This window comes from Salmo salar, chromosome 06, assembly GCF_965601325.2.
Source record: "Salmo salar chromosome 06, fSalSal1, whole genome shotgun sequence".
Classification (NCBI taxonomy): Eukaryota; Metazoa; Chordata; class Actinopteri; order Salmoniformes; family Salmonidae; genus Salmo; species Salmo salar.
Window position 1 is genome coordinate 678,150 of NC_138296.1, and position 13,673 is coordinate 691,822.

The window sequence follows — 13,673 nt, forward strand, 5'->3', positions numbered from 1 at the left end:
AGAGGAGGAGGAGGAGGAGGAGAGATACTGACTGTCCAGGAGAGGAGGAGGAGGAGGAGAGATACTGACTGTCCAGGAGAGGAGGAGGAGGAGGAGGAGAGGAGGAGGAGAGATACTGACTGTCCAGGAGAGGAGGAGGAGGAGAGATACTGACTGTCCAGGAGAGGAGGAGGAGGAGGAGAGATACTGACTGTCCAGGAGAGGAGGAGGAGGAGGAGAGATACTGACTGACCAGGAGAGGAGGAGGAGGAGAGATACTGACTGTCCAGGAGAGGAGGAGGAGGAGGAGGAGGAGAGATACTGACTGTCCAGGAGAGGAGGAGGAGGAGGAGGAGGAGGAGAGATACTGACTGTCCAGGAGAGGAGGAGGAGGAGGAGGAGGAGAGATACTGACTGTCCAGGAGAGGAGGAGGAGGAGGAGGAGGAGAGATACTGACTGTCCAGGAGAGGAGGAGGAGGAGGAGGAGAGATACTGACTGTCCAGGAGAGGAGGAGGAGGAGGAGGAGGAGAGATACTGACTGTCCAGGAGAGGAGGAGGAGGAGGAGGAGAGATACTGACTGTCCAGGAGAGGAGGAGGAGGAGGAGGAGAGATACTGACTGTCCAGGAGAGGAGGAGGAGGAGAGATACTGACTGTCCAGGAGAGGAGGAGGAGGAGGAGGAGGAGAGATACTGACTGTCCAGGAGAGGAGGAGGAGGAGGAGGAGGAGATACTGACTGTCCAGGAGAGGAGGAGGAGGAGGAGGAGAGATACTGACTGTCCAGGAGAGGAGGAGGAGGAGGAGGAGGAGAGATACTGACTGTCCAGGGAGAGGAGGAGGAGGAGGAGGAGAGATACTGACTGTCCAGGAGAGGAGGAGGAGGAGGAGAGATACTGACTGTCCAGGAGAGGAGGAGGAGGAGAGATACTGACTGTCCAGGAGAGGAGGAGGAGGAGGAGGAGGAGAGATACTGACTGTCCAGGAGAGGAGGAGGAGGAGGAGGAGAGATACTGACTGTCCAGGAGAGGAGGAGGAGGAGAGATACTGACTGTCCAGGAGAGGAGGAGGAGGAGGAGGAGAGATACTGACTGTCCAGGAGAGGAGGAGGAGGAGAGGAGGAGGAGAGATACTGACTGTCCAGGAGAGGAGGAGGAGGAGAGATACTGACTGTCCAGGAGAGGAGGAGGAGGAGAGATACTGACTGTCCAGGAGAGGAGGAGGAGGAGGAGGAGGAGAGATACTGACTGTCCAGGAGAGGAGGAGGAGGAGAGATACTGACTGTCCAGGAGAGGAGGAGGAGGAGAGATACTGACTGTCCAGGAGAGGAGGAGGAGGAGGAGGAGGAGAGATACTGACTGTCCAGGAGAGGAGGAGGAGGAGGAGAGATACTGACTGTCCAGGAGAGGAGGAGGAGGAGAGATACTGACTGTCCAGGAGAGGAGGAGGAGGAGGAGGAGGAGGAGGAGAGATACTGACTGTCCAGGAGAGGAGGAGGAGGAGGAGGAGATACTGACTGTCCAGGAGAGGAGGAGGAGGAGGAGGAGGAGGAGAGATACTGACTGTCCAGGAGAGGAGGAGGAGGAGGAGAGATACTGACTGTCCAGGAGAGGAGGAGGAGGAGGAGGAGGAGGAGAGATACTGACTGTCCAGGAGAGGAGGAGGAGGAGAGATACTGACTGTCCAGGAGAGGAGGAGGAGGAGGAGGAGGAGGAGAGATACTGACTGTCCAGGAGAGGAGGAGGAGGAGAGATACTGACTGTCCAGGAGAGGAGGAGGAGGAGAGATACTGACTGTCCAGGAGAGGAGGAGGAGGAGGAGGAGGAGGAGAGATACTGACTGTCCAGGAGAGGAGGAGGAGGAGGAGGAGGAGGAGAGATACTGACTGTCCAGGAGAGGAGGAGGAGGAGGAGGAGGAGAGATACTGACTGTCCAGGAGAGGAGGAGGAGGAGGAGAGATACTGACTGTCCAGGAGAGGAGGAGGAGGAGGAGAGATACTGACTGTCCAGGAGAGGAGGAGGAGGAGGAGAGATACTGACTGTCCAGGAGAGGAGGAGGAGGAGGAGGAGGAGGAGAGATACTGACTGTCCAGGAGAGGAGGAGGAGGAGGAGAGATACTGACTGTCCAGGAGAGGAGGAGGAGGAGAGATACTGACTGTCCAGGAGAGGAGGAGGAGGAGGAGGAGGAGGAGAGATACTGACTGTCCAGGAGAGGAGGAGGAGGAGGAGAGATACTGACTGTCCAGGAGAGGAGGAGGAGGAGAGATACTGACTGTCCAGGAGAGGAGGAGGAGGAGGAGGAGGAGAGATACTGACTGTCCAGGAGAGGAGGAGGAGGAGGAGAGATACTGACTGTCCAGGAGAGGAGGAGGAGGAGAGATACTGACTGTCCAGGAGAGGAGGAGGAGGAGAGATACTGACTGTCCAGGAGAGGAGGAGGAGGAGGAGGAGAGATACTGACTGTCCAGGAGAGGAGGAGGAGAGGAGGAGAGATACTGACTGTCCAGGAGAGGAGGAGGAGGAGAGATACTGACTGTCCAGGAGAGGAGGAGGAGGAGGAGGAGAGATACTGACTGTCCAGGAGAGGAGGAGGAGGAGGAGGAGGAGGAGAGATACTGACTGTCCAGGAGAGGAGGAGGAGGAGAGATACTGACTGTCCAGGAGAGGAGGAGGAGGAGAGATACTGACTGTCCAGGAGAGGAGGAGGAGGAGGAGAGATACTGACTGTCCAGGAGAGGAGGAGGAGGAGAGATACTGACTGTCCAGGAGAGGAGGAGGAGGAGAGATACTGACTGTCCAGGAGAGGAGGAGGAGGAGGAGGAGGAGAGATACTGACTGTCCAGGAGAGGAGGAGGAGGAGAGATACTGACTGTCCAGGAGAGGAGGAGGAGGAGGAGAGATACTGACTGTCCAGGAGAGGAGGAGGAGGAGGAGGAGGAGGAGGAGAGATACTGACTGTCCAGGAGAGGAGGAGGAGGAGGAGAGATACTGACTGTCCAGGAGAGGAGGAGGAGGAGGAGGAGGAGAGATACTGACTGTCCAGGAGAGGAGGAGGAGGAGGAGAGATACTGACTGTCCAGGAGAGGAGGAGGAGGAGGAGGAGGAGGAGAGATACTGACTGTCCAGGAGAGGAGGAGGAGGAGAGATACTGACTGTCCAGGAGAGGAGAGGAGGAGGAGGAGGAGGAGAGATACTGACTGTCCAGGAGAGGAGGAGGAGGAGAGATACTGACTGTCCAGGAGAGGAGGAGGAGGAGAGATACTGACTGTCCAGGAGAGGAGGAGGAGGAGGAGGAGGAGGAGAGATACTGACTGTCCAGGAGAGGAGGAGGAGGAGGAGGAGGAGGAGAGATACTGACTGTCCAGGAGAGGAGGAGGAGGAGGAGGAGGAGGAGAGATACTGACTGTCCAGGAGAGGAGGAGGAGGAGGAGAGATACTGACTGTCCAGGAGAGGAGGAGGGAGGAGGAGAGATACTGACTGTCCAGGAGAGGAGGAGGAGGAGGAGGAGGAGAGATACTGACTGTCCAGGAGAGGAGGAGGAGGAGGAGGAGAGATACTGACTGTCCAGGAGAGAGAGGAGGAGGAGAGATACTGACTGTCCAGGAGAGGAGGAGGAGGAGGAGGAGGAGGAGAGATACTGACTGTCCAGGAGAGGAGGAGGAGGAGGAGAGATACTGACTGTCCAGGAGAGGAGGAGGAGGAGAGATACTGACTGTCCAGGAGAGGAGGAGGAGGAGAGATACTGACTGTCCAGGAGAGGAGGAGGAGGAGGAGAGATACTGACTGTCCAGGAGAGGAGGAGGAGGAGGAGGAGGAGGAGAGATACTGACTGTCCAGGAGAGGAGGAGGAGGAGGAGGAGAGATACTGACTGTCCAGGAGAGGAGGAGGAGGAGAGATACTGACTGTCCAGGAGAGGAGGAGGAGGAGAGGAGAGATACTGACTGTCCAGGAGAGGAGGAGGAGGAGGAGGAGAGATACTGACTGTCCAGGAGAGGAGGAGGAGGAGGAGGAGAGATACTGACTGTCCAGGAGAGGAGGAGGAGGAGGAGGAGAGATACTGACTGTCCAGGAGAGGAGGAGGAGGAGGAGAGATACTGACTGTCCAGGAGAGGAGGAGGAGGAGGAGGAGGAGGAGAGATACTGACTGTCCAGGAGAGGAGGAGGAGGAGGAGAGATACTGACTGTCCAGGAGAGGAGGAGGAGGAGGAGGAGGAGGAGAGATACTGACTGTCCAGGAGGGAGGAGGAGGAGGAGGGAGATACTGACTGTCCAGGAGAGGAGGAGGAGGAGAGATACTGACTGTCCAGGAGAGGAGGAGGAGGAGGAGGAGGAGGAGAGATACTGACTGTCCAGGAGAGGAGGAGGAGGAGGAGGAGGAGAGATACTGACTGTCCAGGAGAGGAGGAGGAGGAGGAGAGATACTGACTGTCCAGGAGAGGAGGGAGGAGGAGGAGGAGAGATACTGACTGTCCAGGAGAGGAGGAGGAGGAGGAGAGATACTGACTGTCCAGGAGAGGAGGAGGAGGAGGAGGAGGAGAGATACTGACTGTCCAGGAGAGGAGGAGGAGGAGGAGAGATACTGACTGTCCAGGAGAGGAGGAGGAGGAGGAGAGATACTGACTGTCCAGGAGAGGAGGAGGAGGAGAGATACTGACTGTCCAGGAGAGGAGGAGGAGGAGGAGGAGGAGAGATACTGACTGTCCAGGAGAGGAGGAGGAGGAGGAGAGATACTGACTGTCCAGGAGAGGAGGGAGGAGGAGAGATACTGACTGTCCAGGAGGGAGGAGGAGGAGGAGGAGAGATACTGACTGTCCAGGAGAGGAGGAGGAGGAGGAGAGATACTGACTGTCCAGGAGAGGAGGAGGAGGAGGAGGAGGAGGAGAGATACTGACTGTCCAGGAGAGGAGGAGGAGGAGGAGGAGAGATACTGACTGTCCAGGAGAGGAGGAGGAGGAGAGATACTGACTGTCCAGGAGAGAGGAGGAGGAGGAGGAGGAGGAGAGATACTGACTGTCCAGGAGAGGAGGAGGAGGAGGAGGAGGAGAGATACTGACTGTCCAGGAGAGGAGGAGGAGGAGGAGGAGGAGAGATACTGACTGTCCAGGAGAGGAGGAGGAGGAGGAGGAGAGATACTGACTGTCCAGGAGAGGAGGAGGAGGAGGAGGAGAGATACTGACTGTCCAGGAGAGGAGGAGGAGGAGGAGAGATACTGACTGTCCAGGAGAGGAGGAGGAGGAGGAGGAGGAGGAGAGATACTGACTGTCCAGGAGAGGAGGAGGAGGAGGAGGAGGAGAGATACTGACTGTCCAGGAGAGGAGGAGGAGAGGAGAGATACTGACTGTCCAGGAGAGGAGGAGGAGGAGGAGGAGGAGAGATACTGACTGTCCAGGAGAGGAGAGGAGGAGGAGGAGGAGAGATACTGACTGTCCAGGAGAGGAGGAGGAGGAGGAGGAGGAGAGATACTGACTGTCCAGGAGAGGAGGAGGAGGAGGAGGAGGAGAGATACTGACTGTCCAGGAGAGGAGGAGGAGGAGGAGGAGGAGAGATACTGACTGTCCAGGAGAGGAGGAGGAGGAGGAGGAGAGATACTGACTGTCCAGGAGAGGAGGAGGAGGAGGAGGAGGAGAGATACTGACTGTCCAGGAGAGGAGGAGGAGGAGGAGGAGGAGAGATACTGACTGTCCAGGAGAGGAGGAGGAGGAGGAGGAGGAGAGATACTGACTGTCCAGGAGAGGAGGAGGAGGAGGAGGAGGAGAGATACTGACTGTCCAGGAGAGGAGGAGGAGGAGGAGGAGGAGAGATACTGACTGTCCAGGAGAGGAGGAGGAGGAGGAGGAGGAGGAGAGATACTGACTGTCCAGGAGAGGAGGAGGAGGAGGAGGAGGAGAGATACTGACTGTCCAGGAGAGGAGGAGGAGGAGGAGGAGGAGAGATACTGACTGTCCAGGAGAGGAGGAGGAGGAGGAGGAGGAGAGATACTGACTGTCCAGGAGAGGAGGAGGAGGAGGAGGAGGAGAGATACTGACTGTCCAGGAGAGGAGGAGGAGGAGGAGGAGGAGAGATACTGACTGTCCAGGAGAGGAGGAGGAGGAGGAGGAGGAGGAGAGATACTGACTGTCCAGGAGAGGAGAGGAGGAGGAGAGATACTGACTGTCCAGGAGAGGAGGAGGAGGAGAGATACTGACTGTCCAGGAGAGGAGGAGGAGGAGGAGGAGGAGAGATACTGACTGTCCAGGAGAGGAGGAGGAGGAGGAGGAGGAGGAGGAGGAGAGATACTGACTGTCCAGGAGAGGAGGAGGAGGAGGAGGAGGAGATACTGACTGTCCAGGAGAGGAGGAGGAGGAGGAGGAGGAGGAGAGATACTGACTGTCCAGGAGAGGAGGAGGAGGAGGAGGAGGAGGAGGAGGAGAGATACTGACTGTCCAGGAGAGGAGGAGGAGGAGGAGGAGGAGAGATACTGACTGTCCAGGAGAGGAGGAGGAGGAGGAGGAGGAGAGATACTGACTGTCCAGGAGAGGAGGAGGAGGAGGAGGAGGAGAGATACTGACTGTCCAGGAGAGGAGGAGGAGGAGAGGAGGAGGAGGAGGAGAGATACTGACTGTCCAGGAGAGGAGGAGGAGGAGGAGAGAGATACTGACTGTCCAGGAGAGGAGAGGAGAGGAGGAGGAGGAGGAGGAGGAGGAGGAGAGATACTGACTGTCCAGGAGAGGAGGAGGAGGAGGAGGAGGAGGAGAGATACTGACTGTCCAGGAGAGGAGGAGGAGGAGGAGGAGAGATACTGACTGTCCAGGAGAGGAGGAGGAGGAGGAGGAGGAGAGATACTGACTGTCCAGGAGAGGAGGAGGAGGAGGAGGAGGAGAGATACTGACTGTCCAGGAGAGGAGGAGGAGGGGAGGAGGAGAGATACTGACTGTCCAGGAGAGGAGGAGGAGGAGGAGGAGGAGAGATACTGACTGTCCAGGAGAGGAGGAGGAGGAGGAGGAGGAGAGATACTGACTGTCCAGGAGAGGAGGAGGAGGAGGAGGAGGAGAGATACTGACTGTCCAGGAGAGGAGGAGGAGGAGGAGGAGGAGAGATACTGACTGTCCAGGAGAGGAGGAGGAGGAGGAGGAGGAGAGATACTGACTGTCCAGGAGAGGAGGAGGAGGAGGAGGAGGAGAGATACTGACTGTCCAGGAGAGGAGGAGGAGGAGGAGGAGGAGAGATACTGACTGTCCAGGAGAGGAGGAGGAGGAGGGAGGAGGAGAGATACTGACTGTCCAGGAGAGGAGGAGGAGGAGGAGGAGGAGAGATACTGACTGTCCAGGAGGAGGAGGAGGAGGAGGAGGAGGAGAGATACTGACTGTCCAGGAGAGGAGGAGGAGGAGGAGGAGGAGAGATACTGACTGTCCAGAAGAGGAGGAGGAGGAGGAGGAGAGATACTGACTGTCCAGGAGAGGAGGAGGAGGAGGAGGAGGAGAGATACTGACTGTCCAGGAGAGGAGGAGGAGGAGGAGGAGGAGAGATACTGACTGTCCAGGAGAGGAGGAGGAGGAGGAGGAGGAGAGATACTGACTGTCCAGGAGAGGAGGAGGAGGAGGAGGAGGAGGAGGAGGAGGAGAGATACTGACTGTCCAGGAGAGGAGGAGGAGGAGGAGGAGAGATACTGACTGTCCAGGAGAGGAGGAGGAGGAGGAGGAGGAGAGGAAAGACTGACTGTCCAGAAGTGAAGAGAGGAGGAGGAGGAGGAGGAGAAGAAGAGATACTGACTGTCCAGGAGTGAAGGGGATGGAGAGAGGAGAGGAGAGGAGGAGAGATACTGACTGTCCAGGAGAGGAGGAGGAGGAGGAGGAGAGATACTGACTGTCCAGGAGAGGAGAGAGGAGGAGGAGGAGGAGTAGGAGAGATACTGACTGTCCAGGAGTGAAGAGAGGAGGAGGAGGAGAGATACTGACTGTCCAGGAGAGGAGAGAGGAGGAGGAGGAGGAGAGATACTGACTGTCCAGGAGAGGAGAGAGGAGGAGGAGTAGGAGAGATACTGACTGTCCAGGAGTGAAGAGAGGAGGAGGAGGAGAGATACTGACTGTCCAGGAGAGGAGAGAGGAGGAGGAGGAGGAGGAGAGATACTGACTGACCAGGAGAAGAGAGAGGAGGAGGAGGAGGAGGAAGAGGAGAGATACTGACTGTCCAGGAGAGGAGAGAGGAAGAGGAGGAGGAAGAGGAGAGATACTGACTGTACAGGAGAAGAGAGAGGAGGAGGAGGAGGAGGAAGAGGAGAGATACTGACTGTACAGGAGTGAAAAGAGGAGGAGAGATACTGACTGTCCAGGAGAGGAGGAGGAGGAGGAGAGATACTGACTGACCAGGAGAAGAGAGAGGAGGAGGAGGAGGAGGAGGAGGAAGAGGAGAGATACTGACTGTCCAGGAGAGGAGAGAGGAAGAGGAGGAGGAAGAGGAGAGATACTGACTGTACAGGAGAAGAGAGAGGAGGAGGAGGAGGAGGAAGAGGAGAGATACTGACTGTACAGGAGTGAAAAGAGGAGGAGAGATACTGACTGTCCAGGAGAGGAGGAGGAGGAGGAGAGATACTGACTGTCCAGGAGAGAGGAGGAGGAGGAGGAGGAGGAGGAGGAGAGATACTGACTGTCCAGGAGAGGAGAGAGGAGGAGGAGGAGGAGGAAGAGGAGAGATACTGACTGTCCAGGAGTGAAGAGAGGAGGAGGAGGAGGAGAGATACTGACTGTCCAGGAGAGGAGGAGGAGGAGGAGGAGGAGGAGAGATACTGACTGTCCAGGAGAGGAGAGAGGAAGAGGAGAGATACTGACTGTCCAGGAGTGAAGGGGATGGAGAGAGGAGGAAGAGAGATCCTGACTGTCCAGGAGAGGAGAGAGGAGGAGGAGGAGGAGGAGGAGAGATACTGACTGTCCAGGAGTGAAGGGGATGTGTGTTGCTCCGTATCCTCTGACCACATCGTTACCAAACGTATCAGGACCGTAGACACTCACTACGATCTGAGGCCCTGGGTAAACAACACACTGTTAGAGCTATGGGATCATCGGATGGGGCCACAGTGTCTTCTGATCCCTCCTGTCTCAGCCTCCAGTATTTATGCTGCAGTAGTTTATGTGTCGGGGGGCTAGGGTCAGTCTGTTACATCTGGAGTATTTCTCTTGTCTTATCAGGTGTCCTGTGTGAATTTAAATATGCTCTCTCTAATTCTCTCTTTCTCTCGGAGGACCTGAGCCCTAGGACCATGCCTCAGGACTACCTGGCATGATGACTCCTTGCTGTCCCCAGTCCACCTGGCCGTGCTGCTGCTCCAGTTTCAACTGTTCTGCCTGCGGCTATGGAACCCTGACCTGTTCACCGGACGTGCTTGTTGCACCCTCGACAAGTACTATGATTATTATTATTTGACCATGCTGGTCATTTATGAACATTTTAACATCTTGACCATGTTCTGTTATAATATCCACCCGGCACAGCCAGAAGAGGACTGGCCACCCCTCATAGCCTGGTTCCTCTCTAGGTTTCTTCCTAGGTTTTTGGCCTTTCTAGGGAGTTTTTCCTAGCCACCGTGCTTCTTTCACATGCATTGCTTGCTGTTTGGGGGGTTTTAGGCTGGGTTTCTGTACAGCACTTTGAGATATCAGCTGATGTAAGAAGGGCTATATAAATAAATTTGATTTGAACTGTCTGCTGTGGTAAGAAGGGTGTGTGTGTGTGTGTGTGTGTGTGTCTCACAGCCTAACGGGTTGGTGCTCTTGAAGGTAATCTCCAGAGGAAAGTTCCAGATCATTCTCTGAGGAGAGTCTCTGCTTTTAGACGTAATCTGAGATATGCCCTCCTCTAGGCCCTGGAAGAGAAGAGAAGAGAAGAGAAGAGAAGAGAAGAGAAGAGGCTATTTTAGTAGTTGCTAGCTAGTAAAACAAGTGTATTATTTATGTTATCTATCCACAGTAAGTGAACTTCTCTTCTACATGTTCCAGATGACTCGGGGTCACTCACCGAGGTGGGAGCCCAGTCGTGTCCGTAGACGAAGCAGTATTTACAGTACAGATCATCATACTCTGGAAACTGACAACGCATCAGAGAGAGAATGAGCCGAAAAACAAGTCAACACCACAGTTTTATACAACATGTTTATGCTCACTAAAACAATGACAAGTTAGCCAATATGATCAGCCTCATCTTAGCTAGCTAACGTTAGATGCTTAACTAGTTAAGTTAGCTCGTTACTAACGTTAGATGCTTAGCTAGCTCGTTAATAACGTTAGATGCTTAGCTAGCTCGTTACTAACGTTAGATGTTTAACTAGTTAGCTCGTTACTAACGTTAGATGCTTAGCTAGCTCGTAACTAACGTTAGATGCTTAGCTAGCTCGTTACTAACGTTAGATGCTTAGCTAGCTCGTAACTAACGTTAGATGCTTAGCTAGCTCGTAACTAACGTTAGATGCTTAGCTAGCTCGTTACTAACGTTAGATGCTTAGCTAGCTCGTTACTAACGTTAGATGCTTAGCTTGCTCGTTACTAACGTTAGATGCTTAACTAGCTCGTTACTAACGTTAGCTGCTTAGCTAGTTAGCTCGTTACTAACGTTAGATGTTTAACTAGTTAGCTCGTTACTAACGTTAGATGCTTTACTAGCTAAGTTAGCCGTTAGCTAGCTACGGTACGTCGCTACTCACATTCGCTCCCTCGATCTGTCCGTTAATCATCAACAGAAACACCGATGGGTTGCTGATAGCCATCCCGCTTCATACGATAACTTGACAATATAAAAAGTATAGTAATAAAAAATATTCTAACATGGACTATATAACCGGTATATATATATATATAACCGGTAACGTATTGTTCTGTGTTGTGGAGATAAGTAGCTCGCTAAATTAACGTTTAGTTCCATCCACCCCCGTTGCTAGGACGCTTTGCCTACGGCTAGTCGTGAGGGCCAAACTAGATCCGGTCAAGTTGATGATAAAGCGTTTTAGTAAATAAACTGTCCACTAGATGATAGTCTTGGACAAGTTTTAATGTGTTATTGTCACATGCAGACGCCTTTCTTACGAGTTCATTTCCCAACAATACAGTAATCAATATATAGTACTATAAAGTAGAACAAAAACACATGAGAAATAGAAATAAAAACACAAGAAAGTAAGTAAGCTATATACAGGATCAGTACCATATTAACAATGTACAAGGATACTGGAGTGATGGAGGTAGATATGTATAGGGGGAAGGAGACAGGGATACTGGAGTGATGGAGGTAGATATGTATAGGGGGAAGGAGACAGGGATACTGGAGTGATGGAGGTAGATATGTATAGGGAACAGGGATACTGGAGTGATGGAGGTAGATATGTATAGGGGACAGGGATACTGGAGTGATGGAGGTAGATATGTATAGGGGGAAGGGGACAGGGATACTGGAGTGATGGAGGTAGATATGTATAGGGGACAGGGATACTGGAGTGATGGAGGTAGATATGTATAGGGGGAAGGGGACAGGGATACTGGAGTGATGGAGGTAGATATGTATAGGGGTAAGGAGACAGGGATACTGGAGTGATGGAGGTAGATATGTATAGGGGGACGGAGACAGGGATACTGGAGTGATGGAGGTAGATATGTATAGGGGGAAGGGGACAGGGATACTGTAGTGATGGAGGTAGATATGTATAGGGGGAAGGGAACAGGGATACTGGAGGGATGGAGGTAGATATGTATAGGGGTAAGGAGACAGGGATACTGGAGTGATGGAGGTAGATATGTATAGGGGGAAGGGGACAGGGATACTGGAGTGATGGAGGTAGATATGTATAGGGGTAAGGAGACAGGGATACTGGAGTGATGGAGGTAGATATGTATAGGGGGAAGGAGACTAGGCATCAGGATTGTATGAGAGGGTGTGTGTGTGTAGTCGGTATGAACGTGTGTGTGTGTGTTGTGTGTGCGTGAGCAAATTAAATGTGTGTGTTGGAGTGTCAGAGTCCTGGTAGTGTGCATAGAGGCATTTAAAGAATGTAATAAGATAGTCCTGTAGTCATTCTGTTAGGAGATAGTCCTGTAGTCATTCTGTTAGGAGATAGTCCTGTAGTCATTCTGTTAGGAGATAGTCCTGTAGTCATTCTGTTAGGAGATAGTCCTGTAGTCATTCTGTTAGGAGATAGTCCTGTAGTCATTCTGTTAGGAGATAGTCCTGTAGTCATTCTGTTAGGAGATAGTCCTGTAGTCATTCTGTTAGGAGATAGTCCTGTAGTCATTCTGTTAGGAGATAGTCCTGTAGTCATTCTGTTAGGAGATAGTCCTGTAGCCATTCTGTTAGGAGATAGTCCTGTAGTCATTCTGTTAGGAGATAGTCCTGTAGTCATTCTGTTAGGAGATAGTCCTGTAGCCATTCTGTTAGGAGATAGTCCTGTAGTCATTCTGTTAGGAGATAGTCCTGTAGTCATTCTGTTAGGAGATAGTCCTGTAGCCATTCTGTTAGGAGATAGTCCTGTAGTCATTCTGTTAGGAGATAGTCCTGTAGTCATTCTGTTAGGAGATAGTCCTGTAGTCATTCTGTTAGGAGATAGTCCTGTAGTCATTCTGTTAGGAGATAGTCCTGTAGTCATTCTGTTAGGAGATAGTCCTGTAGTCATTCTGTTAGGAGATAGTCCTGTAGTCATTCTGTTAGGAGATAGTCCTGTAGTCATTCTGTTAGGAGATAGTCCTGTAGCCATTCTGTTAGGAGATAGTCCTGTAGCCATTCTGTTAGGAGATAGTCCTGTAGCCATTCTGTTAGGAGATAGTCCTGTAGCCATTCTGTTAGGAGATAGTCCTGTAGTCATTCTGTTAGGAGATAGTCCTGTAGTCATTCTGTTAGGAGATAGTCCTGTAGTCATTCTGTTAGGAGATAGTCCTGTAGTCATTCTGTTAGGAGATAGTCCTGTAGTCATTCTGTTAGGAGATAGTCCTGTAGTCATTCTGTTAGGAGATAGTCCTGTAGTCATTCTGTTAGGAGATAGTCCTGTAGTCATTCTGTTAGGAGATAGTCCTGTAGTCATTCTGTTAGGAGATAGTCCTGTAGTCATTCTGTTAGGAGATAGTCCTGTAGTCATTCTGTTAGGAGATAGTCCTGTAGTCATTCTGTTAGGAGATAGTCCTGTAGCCATTCTGTTAGGAGATAGTCCTGTAGTCATTCTGTTAGGAGATAGTCCTGTAGTCATTCTGTTAGCTATTGATCCGTCTCACGGCTTGGGGATAGAAGCTGTTCAGGAGCCTGTTGGTGTCAAACTTGATGCACCGGTACCGCTTGCCGTGCGGAAGCAGAGAGAACATTCTATGTACTGGATGGTTGCAGTCTGTAACAATTTTCCGGGCCTTCCTTTCACACCGCCTGGCATAGAGGTCCTGGATGGCAGGGAGCTCGGCCCCAGTGATGTACTGGGCCGTCCGCACCACCCTCTATAGCGCCATGCGATTAAGGGCGGTGCAGTTGCCATACCAGGCGGTGATGCAGCCAGTCAAGAGGCTCTCAATGGTGCAGCTGTAGAAGTTTTTTTGAGAGCGAATACCAAATCTTTTTCACCTCCTCAAGGCTCTGTCGCTCCTTCTTCACAACTGTGTGTGTGTGTGTGTGTGTGTGTGTGTGTGTGTGTGTGTGTGTGTGTGTGTGTGTGTGTGTGTGTGTGTGTGTGTGTGTGTGTGGACCATTTTAAGTCCTTAG

The 13,673-nt window shown here is 52.7% G+C and overlaps 1 protein-coding gene across 1 annotated transcript in view; it reads right to left on the bottom strand.

Moving 5' to 3' along the window:
• The window catches only part of LOC123741909 (B9 domain-containing protein 1), a 50,646-nt gene extending 39,733 nt beyond the window's left edge, over positions 1–10,913 (bottom strand). The window contains exons 1-4 of the mRNA XM_082976208.1: positions 10,651–10,913; positions 9,969–10,037; positions 9,705–9,816; positions 8,883–8,979 (exon numbers count right to left, since the gene is read on the bottom strand). Of these exons, the coding sequence (XP_082832334.1) occupies positions 8,883–8,979; positions 9,705–9,816; positions 9,969–10,037; positions 10,651–10,713 (341 nt within the window). The 5' untranslated portion in view covers positions 10,714–10,913. The remainder of the gene's footprint in view (positions 1–8,882; positions 8,980–9,704; positions 9,817–9,968; positions 10,038–10,650) is intronic.
• Positions 10,914–13,673: the final 2,760 nt, after the last annotated feature.